The sequence below is a fragment of the Podarcis muralis genome, chromosome 4 (genome assembly GCF_964188315.1).
Source record: "Podarcis muralis chromosome 4, rPodMur119.hap1.1, whole genome shotgun sequence".
NCBI classification, from domain to species: Eukaryota; Metazoa; Chordata; class Lepidosauria; order Squamata; family Lacertidae; genus Podarcis; species Podarcis muralis.
In genome coordinates, this window is record NC_135658.1 from 57,193,668 (window position 1) to 57,208,687 (window position 15,020).

The window sequence follows — 15,020 nt, forward strand, 5'->3', positions numbered from 1 at the left end:
AAGGCTTCGCGCACGCGCCTGGTGCAGCTGTCTCCGCCATGCGCCCGCGCGGGGTGACTTGGCTTCTCCCCCTCCCCCCCGGTTCTTCTTCCATCGCCATTCGGGATACGCCCACCCCGGAGATTTCTCCATAGGGGCAGTTGCTCCTAGCTGGCGTGTCTCGGTTTGTCACTCACTCCTCCATACTTGGTTCCATTATTAAATAAAAGTTTATTTGGGAAGGAATCAGATCAGACTCCGGTCCTTGCTGCTGCAACTGTACCCCGTTCCAAGAAAATGTCTGTATTTGCCTTTAAAACCGGGCAGGGAAAAGCCCTATTATGTGTTGTGTGAAGGTGCCGATAGAAATACTTTAAAATTTCGTTAGCCTGAACTGCATTTGAGATCCGCAGTGCGGGGGGGGGGGGGACGGGGGACGGACGGACGGTTTTTGGTGGACACAGGCTGGTGAATAAGCTAATAGCATGCGGTTCTGCATGAGGGAGGGGGTGATCTACCAGAAACGGAGGGTAATCTGCCCTTAGATGTCATCTTTCCAGCAGCTCTGTAAGGTAAATCATTTTAGCTATCCTTACATGATATGTGGGAAGATGGTCCCGGAGAATTAAAAAAAAGTTGCCTTTTTAATGTAAGATTTTTGGCTCATATCTGGTTTCACTCCTACTGATCTCTCTACAAATGGTAGGTGATGGCAGCAGGATGGATTTTATACAGACAGTGAACAAAAAATGAAATCTATCTTTACTTTTAACCATTGTGCCAGAGAGTGGGGTTCGGTAAAACAATTGAAAGCCGATTTGCACGACACTTATCCTGCCAATCTGCCAAGAGGGTTCAGTAAGCTAATACCAAAAGCTGCTTCTGTTTGACAAAGGGTCCCTGTAACCTTCTGTTGACCCCCCTCCCCCAAGAATGACTTCCAAGGACATTCTTGACTGTCATCCTTTGCCACATGCCAGAAGCATGTCCTCGGTCTGCTAATGATAGTCTTAAGCAGGTGAGAGCAGACACTTCTCTTTCCTAGTACAGACCCTGCATCTTCCCAAATTCATTATCCTGGGTGAGGAGGGACCACTCTTGTTATTGTGAGATCACAAATCTCACCTAACCGGGGCAAGTCTGATTAACACTTTGGGGGCTTGATCATCCATGGAAACATCAGTTGGGCAGGATAAAATGTACGGGCAGCCTCTTTTATCAGCTCAAAACTTTTTTCAGCAGTTTTGCAACCAGATTTTTTAAACAAAACCCACACCAACAAGGTGGCTTTGTGACTGATACAGGACCATGCTGGCTGCTGCTGGATTTCCTCCAGAAACTGCAAATCTGGATTAAATGGGGTGGGGAATTTTGATGGGAATTTTAAATGGGCTGGCATTTTGATGATGCGAGGACACTGCCAAAAAACTTGAATGCATGAGAAACATCTATCTGACAATAAACACCCACAGTCTGGCAGGGTGGAAGAACAGAATCTTGGGTGCACATCTACAGGGAGGAAAATGGGAGCAGGAGAGTTAATCAGCCCACCCACATACCTTGCATTCACATTATCTGGGAACATGCTTTTTGTCAAGCTACAGTGTTCTTTCCTCATTGGCATAAGTATGACTCTCATGCTGAATGTATTGTGAAAAAGTATTGTAGTATGACAGGGGACGCGCGATCACAATAAATTGCCCATTGAGAAGGGAGGAACCCACAAAACTCCTGAACCAAGAAGTAATTCATTAAATTACACCATAAAATCATGTGCATGCTGATCAGAAGTAACCCATTCTATAGTGGTACCTCGGGTTAAGAACTTAACTCGTTCTGGAGGTCCGTTCTTAACCTGAAACTGTTCTTAACCTGAGGTACCACTTTAGCTAATGGGGCCTCCCGCTGCCGCCACACGATTTCTGTTCTCATCCTGAAGCAAAGTTCTTAACTTGAGGTACTATTTCTGGGTTAGCGGAGTCTAACCTGAAGCGTATGTAACCTGAAGCATCTGTAACCCAAGATACCACTGTATCAGTTGGGCTTCCTCCTGTGTAAGTGTATGTGGAATTTTAGTCTTAAGCAAGAATTTAAGTTGAGGGGTGGGTGGAGATAAAAAGGTGCACCATAACTGCTGAGAAGTAAAATTTAACTCAGTGTTACATTTATATGACTGTTACTCCCTCCAGTGGTAAAAAGAAGCAACTTCTCCCAGAGAAGTATGTGCAGGCAGGAAATGGTTTCTGAATCAGAGTTTTAGATGGGCTGTACCCATCTCAGGTATCTCAGGTTACATACGCTTCAGGTTACAGACTCTGCTAACCCAGAAATAGTGCTTCAGGTTAAGAACTTTGCTTCAGGATGAGAACAGAAATCGTGTGGCGGCAGCAGGAGGCCCCATTAGCTAAAGTGGTGCTTCAGGTTAAGAACAGTTTCAGGTTAAGAACAGACCTCCGGAACGAATTAAGTACTTAACCCAAGGTACCACTGTAATGAATGCAGCAGCCTTTATCAACCTGGCACTAGGCTGGAACAAAAGCAAAAGCACTCTCTCCACTTGTGATTCCCACCCAGTAGCATTCAGAGGCATACTGTGCCTGGGCTCATCCAGACTTCCTTTTGTGCCACATTTCTCACACATGTCTGTACTTTAAAGCTCTTATGTCCAAGTGCCTCCCCCCCCCCCCGTGCTTACCCCACAAAAACCTGCTCTTTACCACTGGAAGCAATTCTGCAAAAAACAAAACAAAACAAAACCAACCCCAGATTGCCAGTTGTTCTGATTTACCGTGAAAGAGCGGGTTTTCCTGGGGAAATAAGTGCTCAGACATGGACTGGGAAAGCGTGGTTCTGTGCCTAGAATGCATAGGGCAAAAGCTAAGTGTGGATGAGCCCTCAGACTGTGGAGGTGGAAGACATATCCTGAGCACCAAACCTTGCTGCCTGTCCATGGTATGCCATGCTTTGAGCTGCTTCCTCCACTACTGCACCCCAATTTCCTGATGGTTTCTTCATACAGACCATAGTTATCTTGTGGAATTCACTGTCTTAAAATGCAGTAATGACAACTGCATTGGATGGCCTTTAAAAAAATGGTTTAGACAAATGCTTGATGATACATCTGTCAACAGCTAATAGTCATTGCATCTCAGTGGAACCTCAGCATACCACTGAGCACCAGATGTTAGGATAAATTAGAGGAAGGCCATCCGCTTCACTCTGGCTTGTGAATTTCCAGAGGCACCTGGTTGGTGGGATGCTGTTGGCCGCAGAATGCTGGACTTCATGGAGCAGGTCCACTTAAAGTTTCCTCAGCCCCACATAGCCAGAAAACAGTTTTGCTCTTTACACATTAATTTCCATTCCAGAAGCTATGCAATTTCCCTCCCAAATTTCCCAATCATTTGTTTCCCTCCCACTTTCCCATCGAGGAAAGGAATTTGGGGTAGTGAAAATTAATTTTGGGGAAGGTGGGAATCTGGATCGAGAAGGGCCATAGCTTAGAAGAACCCAAACCCTGGCCTATTTTTAGTGTTCTTCAGAGTAACTAGTCTGAGGAGAAGAACTGGAGACAGCCATCTTCAGGTTGGTTCCTCAAGTTCATAGAATGACAGCACTAACTTCCTTTCAGAATAGAGTTACCAGATCCATTCCCTGTTATAGACTCAGAGATGCCGCCCACAATAGGTAGGTAAAATTACGGGGCATGTCGGGAACTCTCGTAGCGGCATCCTAGTCATATTGTACTGGACAAAAGGTGAAGAGGAACCTGTGGGGCAAGGATGTGAATGGTGTGAAATGGGACATTCTCAAGAAACCATCTCTTATAATAAAATGAATATCCATTGACCTTACGGAGTTGACTATCCTCATTCTCTTCACTTAGATGGAATTGGAATTTATCACTGGATGGGGCTAGGGTGAAGAAAGCTCTTAGAGACAATAATTTTATTCTCGGTTCTCAGGGTCTTCTTTCCTTTGGTAGTTCAGTACAGATCAGGCCACCCAATCCAGCCCTAATCCTGGGAATATATACCCCCTGCTGTGTAGTACAATGTGGATCACCCTCCACATGTGACTAGGCATGGTGAGGGAACATGAGTGAGTGAGGGCTATTGTGCCCGTGTCCCGTTTGTAGGCTTTTCATAGGTTGACCACTATGGGACAAGATGGGCTGGTCTGATCCAGCAGGGCACTTTTCTGGATTATAATGTGTGCGAATGAGCATCCAGATATAGGTAGGATCAGATTCTGATCCAGCAAGGAGATCCATGCATGGAAGCCTCTTTTCCGCATATGGATTTCCCTCGTTAGATTGGAGTGCACGATTTGTAGATGACAAAACATGGCCTCTTGGACCAGTGTCCAGTGGAGAAAACTTGCCTGTTATCATATAAGAACAGCATACTATTTCTTAACACCAGGGCATTAACACATCTTCTCATGCGGTGATCATTCCAAGCAATACTTTTTCTCTTTCACACACACATTTTCTCTTTCAAAGCTACTGCAAAAACAACAAATGCTTTGAAGCGTGATACATTGCACTTGAATTGGCCCGCTAACAATGACAAGAGGCCTGCTTGTTTTCTTCTCCTAGCACATTGCTTTCCTAAGCAGCTGTCCTCACTGGAATGCCAATGCTGGGAATTTTACTAGACTTTGTTTTCAGACCAGATGTGGGATAAGGTAAGCGGTAGAAACCCATATTCAGGGCGCAGTGCTGCGCTGGATGAGGGCCAAAAGCTGAATCCTGACAAGGCAGAAGCCCTGTGGATGCGGAAGAGTGGTTCCCTGATCTGAGAATTGGGTGGATGGCGTTGCGCTTTCACATAAGGAATAGGTGTGGTGGAGTCTGGGTGCTGCTCCTCAATCCATCTTTGTCCCTTGTGGCACAAACGGCTGCTCTGGCTAGGAGCACTTTCTACCAGCTTCAGCTAGTACCCAGCTGTGATCATTCCTGGATAAGGGTAGCTGGCCAAGGTGAGCCATGCATTGGTAAGCTCAAGGATGGATTACTGTAATTACTGTAATGCATTATATCCCTTTACAATGTCACCACAAGGAAGCTTCTGTCACATTTCACTACATGTTGGTGAGCATGTTAGTAGGAGCTATGTTATCCATCAAGGTGTTGAACTGTACCCTTTAACACAGGAATAGTCAACATGGTGGTACCCTTTACACATTGTTGGACTACAACTCTCATGAGCCCCAGCCAGTATGAGCAAGGATCAAGGATAATTGGATATATATGGCACCACATTGGCCACCCTTGCTTCTACAAGTGGTTGGATTCAGGAAATGCAAATGAATCACACTTTCTATATTTATACATAATGTCAGGAGTGAGGATTTGTGTATGCTGGCCTGCATGGAGATGCGTGCTCTGTACTTGAATGGGGAGCACTTCTATCAACCCATGGAGATGTATGAGCTTCTGTCCTTGACTTGATTAAGTCCCTAAATGGGAAGTGCAGCTCTCCCTGTATTTATGCGTAGCATTCAGGTCTGCAGCCAGTTCACATTTATACAGTGGTACCTCGGGTTACATACACTTCAGGTTACATACGGTTCAGGTTACAGACTCCGCTAACCCAGAAATAGTGCTTCAGGTTAAGAACTTTGCTTCAGGATGAGAACAGAAATCATGCTCTGGCGGCGCGGCGGCAGCAGGAGGCCCCATTAGCTAAAGTGGTGCTTCAAGTTAAGAACAGTTTCAGGTTAAGAACGGGCCTCCGGAACGAATTAAGTACTTAACCTGAGGTACCACTGTATAGTGAAATTGAGCTGTGTCAAGTATAGCACATGGACAACTTATATAAGTTCTGTCTAGACAAAAAGAAGGGTCTGGGGCTTACAAATCTTCCCACCATGTGAGACATTGGTTTTGAAGGCTTCACAGAAGAGAAAACCAGCCTTTCCAGGCCATAATCCATGGGAAGATAGGCTGCTAGATGGATATGGAACATGTTGTGATTTCAGCTGAAGATGGCACATTGCTTCTGCTGTGCTGTGTACACACTGAACAAATGGTCTGAACTACAGTTTGTGGAGATAATAGAGGGAAAAGCTTGGCGATGTGAAGTCTGAGATTCTGTATTTAGAAGCAGCCGTGTCAAAGGCCTTGTAACAACATTCACAGCAGATAATAGTTGTAGCTGTTTTCAAGGGAAATTTTTTTTTGCGGGAGGGGGTGGGAGGTGGAAAAAATGTATAGCATTTCAGAACCTTCCATTGCCTTTGTTGTCTTTTTGCCCACCACCCTCTTTCCACTGTTGAAATTTCTGCCTTTTCGGAACCATGCTGGGAAATGGAGGTTCTAGGATTTCATGGTACTATGTTTTGACTTTCTTCAGAGTTTAAGAGACTTACTGGGAGAGCAAATAAAGTCATGGAAAGGAGTTCTGTTGACTACAGCAAATGGACAAGTCCTCGCTGGCATTGCAGGGCATAATCATTTGACATGACATAGGCACAAATATATGGAAATAATAATGACTTTGTGTCACTCATCCCATTACACAGTTCCTCATCTTATTTTTCCTTTCCAAACTATATAATAGCCAGCTCTAATGTTTTACTATTAGTAAGTATCCAAGCCATTGAGCCCAGGAAAGCCATGATTGCTCAATGCTTCAGCGGACCCTTAACAACAAAAGTTACGTCTGATAGAAGATATACTGCATTGCTCACTTTGGCACGATGCAACCAAAGTTGAGCACATTTCAGCGTGGTTTCAATGCTGAAAATGTTATCATGCGCTCAACACAAAATGGCAGGAGTGTGCTTAAATGTGGCCCTTTATATCTTATTCCATGCGCAAAGGGGCAGCCCTCCCCTTAATCTGTAGCACTTCCCATGTGATCTTGCTTTTCCCCATTCCCACTGTCCTGAAGGTCCATGGGCTGAAGTGTTGAGCATCTCATTCACCATATAAATCCATTGATGAAGACATGGAGTGTATTGTGCTGCTGAAACTTGCTGAGCTTGGTTGAATATGTGCCAGGGATTAACACCACGTACATTCACCATTGATTTGACAACAATGATATTATACGCCCCGGGCACTGATGGGATTTGCTCAGTGTTCAGGACATGGGCTCTGAGGTGGAAAAAAGGGATTGCTAGTAACTTTTTAAGCCCCTTTGGCTGGGCCCAGGCAGACTGTTGACATTATATAAATTCTTTAGATAAAATAAATATCTGCCTTTGTATAAAGAGAGCTGATATTTAGCTTTCCCAACATGCAGCTCAAATGGAAAAGCTGCTCCAAATTCAAGCACATGCTGCAATAAAATGAACCCCTAACAATTTTAAATATGGAAGAAGGTAAAATTGTATGGTTCTAAAGGGCAGGAACCAAGACAAGGCATTTCCCTTAAAAACAGGAGGCCCTGGTTGCTGGCTTCCCATACGTATCTGGTTGGCTGCTGTGGGAAGAGGATGCTGAGCTAGACAGGCCTTTGATCTGATCCAGTTTTGGAAAACACTGAGCTGATACCAAGCATTTTCCAAAGTTCAGTCTGGTCGTGGCCTTGCACAGCACTAGGGGTCTCCCCGCCCAGTTCCCTGTTTCTTGTGAAGGGTAGAAGATGGAATAACCATGCAAGCTTAACATTCAGCAATTTCTCAGTTGGCACTCTGCAGGCCATTGTGCACATGATAAATTTAAAATTAACATGACAAATACCCATTGTAGATGGACCAGGAATATGTAAGGGAGAGCCACCACAAAATCCCATTGAGATAGAGAGACATTCTTACAGTGGTACCTCGCAAGACGAATGCCTCGCAAGACGGAAAACTCGCAAGACGAAAGGGTTTTTGGTTTTTTGAGTTGCTTCGCAAGACGATTTTCCCTATGGGCTTGCTTCGCAAGACGGAAATGTCTTGCAAGTTTGTTTCCTTTTTCTTAAAACCGTTAATACAGTTGCGACTTGACTTCGAGGAGCAACTCATAGCATGCAGTGTGGTAGCCTTTTTTGAGGTTTTTGAAGACTTCGGTGATTTTTGAAGCTTTTCCAAAACTTTTCCGAAACCGTGCTTCGCAAGATGAAAAAATCGCAAGACGAAAAAACTCGCGGAACGAATTAATTTCGTCTTGCGAGGCACCACTGTACCTGAAAATGCACATCTCCTCTTCCAGCTAGAGGAAGGAAGAAGGTTTGTGGGTAGCAGGAGGGGGAGGCACAGCTCAAAGATGATGCAAGGATAGAGCAGCTTCACTCATTCAGTTACTTGGATGACTGAATTCCAGAGCAAGCCTTGGATTTCTGCCTATGTGGATTTTTGTCTCACACTAAGGAAGGGATGGGGAACCTGTGGCTCTCCAGATGTTGTTGGATTGCAACTTCCATCCTCACTTACCAATTCTCCTGTTGGTTGCTGCTGATGGGAAATGGAGTTCAACAACATATTGAAGGCCCCAGGTTGTTTCATCTACATTTAAGGGTCAGCTACATGACAGCTTTCAGTTTGAAGTTTTAAGGCGAAACAATATATTATTGTTGGTATAATATATTCTTGTACCAACAGTATATGGATAATGAGAAGAAGTTTACCACAAAGTAAATGAAATATTGTTACAACTGCCAAATCAACATTTCAGCAATGCTTGCAAAGAACCATATAGCAGTGTTTCCCAACCTTGGGCCTCCAGCTGTTTTTGGACTACAACTCCCATCATCCCTAGCTAGCAAGACCAGTGGTCAGGGATGATGGGAATTGTAGTTCAAAAACAGCTGGAGGCCCAAGGTTAGGAAACACTGCATATAGTACAAACACATTCTTTAACACATTCTTGTGTTAAAGAATGCTCTAAGCAGCAGACAACAGACGGGCTTCCAGATAAGGTCCTGTTTCAAGACCTCCCTCAGATGATAACACCTCAAAAGCGTTTCAAGGCCCTCTTTGCAGTTTTCGCAACTGGGAGGCCTTCAGGAATGTTTCCCTACCCAGTGAAGTGACTCAGTTCCTAGAGGATAACACCACTCCAAGGGCCCAAAATTTGCGCCTCCCAGCATGAGGTGCTGGGAGCAGAGCAAGCCAGCTATTTCAAATCAACTTTAAATGCACAGCCTGAATTTGCTAGCATATGATTGAACCCAACCTGAAACCAGTAAGAGTCTGGAAGCATGCCTCCTATTTTCTGTCATTTAGTGGAGACTCTCTCTTTTTTTGGGGGGGGGGGGTGGAGAGGTAAAGTATACAGTGTAAAATATTTGCTTTCTTCCCTCTCAGGCGAACACCAAACCAACATGCGAGTGAAAAAAGGCTAGCGAGTTTTCTTGTTAAAATGTTCCACAGTAATGTCAACCACAATAACAGTCTTTTGGAATGGCTTGTGTAGGTGAGGGTTCTGTACTGCCAGGCTGTGGTGACACCCTCCTATGTACGCAGAATGCTGCAGGGCAGCCAGCTGCTGTTCAGAGAGATATCTGGCACTGATTCTAACCAGACTGTCACTCTCGGGTCAGCCCCTACAATTTCTGCTGACCAGATTGGCCTTCATCATGAGATCATGTCTTTCCAGAGAAATCCCACTAATGCCTTCATTCTGTGAAAGTCGTATATATAGAGGGAAGTTTTCTACACCTCCACTGTGCAGTCCAGCAAAGACTTCACTGTCACAAAGTGACTGCCCTGTCTCCTCTCCACCGCCAAACTTGCAGCAGCAGAGACCATGGATATTACCATTCAGCACCCCTGGTTCAAACGGGCTCTTGGACCTTTAATTCCAAGCCGTTTGTTTGATCAGTTTTTTGGAGAAGGTCTTTTTGAATATGATCTCCTGCCTTTGCTTTCCTCGACCATCAGCCCATACTACAGGCAATCTCTCTTCCGCACCGTTCTGGAGTCAGGTGTCTCTGAGGTAAGATTCGTGTTCCTGAATACATTTGAAGCTCTTTTTTTTTTTTTAAAGCAAGCTCTTTGCAAACCACCAGGTGTGTTTCATGGTTTAATCAGTTTAATCCCATATTGAACGGGATAGATTGATTAGGTGCTAGAAAGAACAATATTTGACAGAAACTGTAGTTCAGGATTTATGTGATAACAGTTTTAAGAAAAATAAGCAGAATTGGAAAATCATATTTTAACATCTCTTAACTATCTGAAGGGAGTATGTCGCATGTTTAGATGATCTCTGTGTCACTTACAAAATAGGTGGTTGTTTTTTTTAAAAAAAAAAACCCACATAGGAAGGTGCTTTATTCTGAGTCAGAAATTGGTCTGACTAGCTTAGTATTGTAGACATCAGGGATGGGGAACCTGTGATATTGCTCCCATCATTTCTGACCATTGGCCATGGTGGCTAGGGATGATGTGAATTGGAGTCCAGGACTGTCTGGATAGCTAGATTCCCAATCCCTGGTCCAGACTAACTGGCAGTAGCTCTACAAGGTTTCTGCCAGCCCTACTGGAGATGCTGGGGACTTTGTATATTGTTGCATTTCATGGAATCATAGACTTGTGGAGTTGGAGGAGACCCTGAGGATCATCTAGTCCAACCCCCTGCAATGCAGGAATATGCAGCGGTCCCATATAGGGATTGAAGTTGCAACCTTGGCATTATCAGCACCACACTCTAACTAACTGAGCTCTCCAATTGAACCTGAGACATTGTGCATGCAAAGCAGATTCAGTAACACTGAGCTGTGGCCCTTCCCCTAAAAATGAAGCAGATTCTTACTTAATCAAGTACATTTTGTTGCCTTTTTAAAAATGCGGGTTTTGAGTTTTGTTTGATGCGCTGCATAGTGGTCTCTTGGGAAGAGCAGCTCAAAGGTTATTCATAAAGTGTTGCTTTTCAGGCTGTGTTCAGAACATTCCAATAGGACGTGTGACCATATTGGGTGTTTGTTGGATATTCTGCATACATTTATGGTCTGGCTCAGAAATCTAGGAAGAGCTCAGCCGATGAAAAGCAGTAGCAGCTTCTAAAAGTTAGCCATGAAACTCAAGTCTCCTGCAGTGTCTGTGCATGCCCAGGTTTTTAGAGTCATACAGGCAAGTTGTGAAAACTGCCAAAAGCCTCTGATTACCCTTTGGGTTGCTGGGGGCAAGAAATAATCTATCCACAAAATAGATAAATGCTGAAGTGACTCGGCAGAAACTGAATAGTACAGTGGTCATAACTGGAGTGAAGAATGGAAGCCACAAGCTGCATTGCAAACAGCATTTAAGCAATTGTATGTAGCATCCTAAAATCACACCCAAACCTACAAACTTGTCAATCCAGAATACCAGTAGCTAAGTCACTGGTGCCAATTGTGAGTGAACTGACTCAAGTTGTAGACTGAATTCTCACCTGCTTTTCAAAACAAATCCTTTTGAAAACTGAAAAGAATAATAAAAAGACACTTGCTAATTTCATGGGTTTAAGAACATGTCTTAATGATTTTGCCGTCACAAATTATCTCACAGGGAATCTGAGAAATATAATCACAGAGTAAATGATATTACTTAAAAGCTACTTTGTTCTTTAAATAATTGCCTAGTGTTAGTAACAACCGGTTTGAATTCTAATTCTGTTTGGGGGGTGGGGGGTTGTTTCTTGTTATTTCACTTTTAGGTAAGATCTGACCGGGACAAGTTTACAATCTTTTTGGATGTAAAACATTTCTCTCCTGAAGATTTGAGTGTGAAGGTCATTGAAGACTTTGTGGAAATTCATGGCAAACACAGTGAGAGACAGGTAAGCAGAAGGGAGAAAGAAAGTACAAATTACTCAGCTGGAATGAAAAACAAATTTAATTTATTTACCATTAACTACTGAGATTTAGCTCAGAGGTGTATGCATCTGCTTTAGGAAAGGTCAAATGTCAGATTTGATGTTACATACTGTTATGGTTAGGATTTTTAAAAATCCATTTTCTTTCATCCTATACTCCATAGCACTTAGATGACAGTGGGCATCACTGGGTAAAAATTTTTTTTCAGTACAGAAATAATGTAATGTAATCTGAAACTCCAAGAAAATGTCTGCACTTTAATAGCTCTGAAACAGGATAGATAGCTGGGTTGGTCCATAGAAAACAAAATCCAAGGCCAATCGAAATATAAAAAAATAATGAGCAAGTTTTCAAGTTTTTCATAACCCTTCATCCAGCTGGATGTTAAGTAAAACCTGCAAGTTGGGCATTGGGTGGGAGTGGAGAGATAAGAATGGCTTGACTGGGCTGGAGACTTGAAGACTAAATGAGATTAGCTTGCCTTGGGTGCTAATTGGTTTCAGGTCAGTCCATGACTCTTAAGACAAAGAAAGTGTGTGTGTGTGTGTGTGCATGTGTGTGTGTATCACAATCCAATCATTCCAATGTTTTCTTTGTGAGGCAAAGAACAAAGTAAAGACAAATTAGTCTTAAATTAGCAAAGCTAGAAATTAATTTTAGGCGGTACACTAGGTAAAAAGTCAATAGAAGCCCAACTGGGGAGGATTTCCCAGTGGTCAGTAGCTCTGAATCAACTGCAAAGGCTGAGCTTTTATAAGCCAGCACGAATGAGAATTGTTAAAACAAGACACAAGAAGGAATCAAGAGCCTTGGGCTTGGAAAGTTACTACAGTGGCACCTCGGGTTACATACGCTTCAGGTTACATACGCCTCAGGTTACAGACTCCGCTAACCCAGAAATAGTGCTTCAGGTTAAGAACTTTGCTTCAGGATGAGAACAGAAATCGTGCTTCGGTGGCACGGCAGCAGCAGGAGATCCCATTAGCTAAAGTGGTGCTTCAGGTTAAGGACAGTTTCAGGTTAAGAACGGACCTCCGGAACGAATTAAGTACTTAACCTGAGGTACCACTGTACATCTGAAATGGAAAGCCTTCAAAAACTGGAAGGCAGGAATACCCCAAGGCCTACAACCACGCTCAGTGAGTGGAAATCTTAGGTACCATCTGCACTACACATTTAAAGCAGAATCATGCCACTTTAAACAGTTGTGACTTCCCCCCAAAATCCTGGGAGTTGTAGTTTGTTAAGGGTGCTGAGAGTTGTTGGGAGACCCCCTAGTCCCCTCCCAGAGCTATAATTCCCAGAGTTCCCTTTGAGGAGGGATTGACTGTTAAACCACTCTGAGAACTCCATTTTGTATCCAAGACTCCGCTTTAAGTTACAGCTGAGGAGGCGTTTGGTAAGCTCCTCAGCCTGAGTTCTCTATCTCTGCAGTTAAAATACTGATTACTTTATCTCACAGGACAGCTGCAATTTTTTTTTAAAAAAAGTAATGCTTTTGGTTTCTTTTGTCTCTTGTCAGGATGACCATGGGTATATTTCCCGTGAATTCCACCGTCGGTACCGCTTCCCATCCAATGTGGACCAAGCGGCCATCACCTGCTCTCTCTCTGCTGATGGCATGCTGACCTTCTCGGCTCCCAAGGTCCAGTCCAACACTGACCCCAGCCACAGCGAGAGACCCATCCCTGTATCCCGTGAGGAGAAGCCAACCTCGGCTCCTTCTTCTTAGGCTGAACCTGCTGCTGCTGAAGAAGCATCCAGGCTGTCACACTTCACTTGCAGGCCTCATTCACAGAGCCATTACATAGATATCAGTGAATATCTAGAAGGGTTTCTCTCTCTTTCTCTTTTTTGTTCTAATTTTTCTCTTGGATGGAATGAGAGGCCGGGTGAGCGGCTAGAGGACTTTGAAGCTGAAGCCTAAAACATTGTGATGACATTGGAAGGCGAAAGGGTGCTACAGCAGATCTGACATACTTGCTGAAATGGTCTAGGATGCTGTGCTAGTTTGGATAAACATCTGCCAAGCCCCAAACACAAGAGCTGGCCAGACAGCAGCATTAGCTCTCAATGCACCAATTGTTAATGCTAAGTTTGGTGCAGCGAAAGCAACAGTACAGGCTTGTTCTACCCTAAAGTAATTAAGAGCAAGCGAGAGCTAAGCTGATTAGTGAGAGGGGAGAAGAAGAGGAAGAAAGAGTGGGTGGTACTTGTAACGAATGTGCCATGCACTTTTTAAAAGGAGGAAAAACCACAAAAAGTGTTTGGAAAGGGTTGTAACTTTTTTCTAGCAAAGTTGAAAGAGGGGGGGAAAGTACATCCATTTACAACATCAACTGTCGTTTCCTCTGCTGGTGCAAGGACAAGCACATCTCTCCATGGTCTTTGCAGACCCACTCGGGGGTCCATCACAAGTGCTGAGGCTTCAAATCCCTACTGAGCTTTCCCCCAGGCCTGTGTGTTATCACACCATCTTCCTTAATCTTGCTGTAATTCTAACATAGCTCCACCTCTTTTACTGATGTCTGGCGCAATCTGAGAACTCAGCCAGTGGCAGTCAATAAAGAAAATGTGAAACAAGCAATGTGTCTTCTTTCCCCACCAACCTGCCCACCTTCTTCTCTCTGTTTCTCCACGAAGCCTTCTCTAACCTTTTGTCCAACGTGGAGCTCAAACCCATGATTCTGAGATTAAGAGTTTCATGCTCTAGCAACTGTGCTCTCTCTCTCTCTCTTGTATGAACTATTCTTTCTCCAAGGAAGTACAGTTGAACCTTGGTTTTCGAACAGCTTAGTTCACAAACAACTTGGAACTTGAACGTCGCAAACCTGGAAGTAGGTGTTCTGGTTTGCAAACTTTGCCTTGGAAGCTGAACGTCCGGCACGACTTCCACAGCTTCTGGTTGGCTGCAGGATGCTCCTGCAGCCAATTAGAAGCCGTGCCTTGGTTTCCGAATGTTTCGGAAGTCGGATGGACTTCCAGAACTCATTCTGTTTGAAAAACAAGGTACAACTGTATAGCAATGCCGATCCCTGCCCATCTATGCAACTCACTGGGTGACTTTGGGCCAGTTATCTTTCAGCCTACCTCGCAAGGTTGTTCTGAAGATTAAAGGGGCAGGGGGGAGAACTGTGTACATCGCCCTGATCTCCTTGGAGGAAGGATGCAATATAAATGCAATAATTATATTGAGTATCATATACAATTGCGTATCATACATTCTGTTGCTACAAGGTATTGGGTTGGTATCCTGCACTTGGAAGAATTTACAGTCCAGACACTCAACTTTTTTGACATAGACAG

General features: G+C 44.0%; 1 protein-coding gene across 2 annotated transcripts; it reads left to right on the plus strand.

The window, feature by feature from the left end:
- Positions 1 to 435: 435 nt before the first annotated feature.
- CRYAA (crystallin alpha A) lies at positions 436 to 14,297 on the plus strand. Of its 2 annotated transcripts, none has more exons than XM_028727298.2 (4): positions 436 to 551; positions 9,223 to 9,853; positions 11,555 to 11,677; positions 13,237 to 14,297. In XM_028727298.2, the coding sequence occupies exons 2-4, from the start codon at positions 9,665 to 9,667 to the stop codon at positions 13,444 to 13,446; spliced, it is 522 nt and encodes a 173-aa protein (XP_028583131.1). In that variant the 5' UTR covers positions 436 to 551; positions 9,223 to 9,664; the 3' UTR covers positions 13,447 to 14,297. The 2 variants fall into 2 exon arrangements, with proteins under 2 accessions (XP_028583131.1, XP_028583132.1); XM_028727299.2 differs by having other exon boundaries at positions 442 to 551; positions 9,515 to 9,853.
- The last annotated feature ends 723 nt before the right edge of the window (positions 14,298 to 15,020 follow it).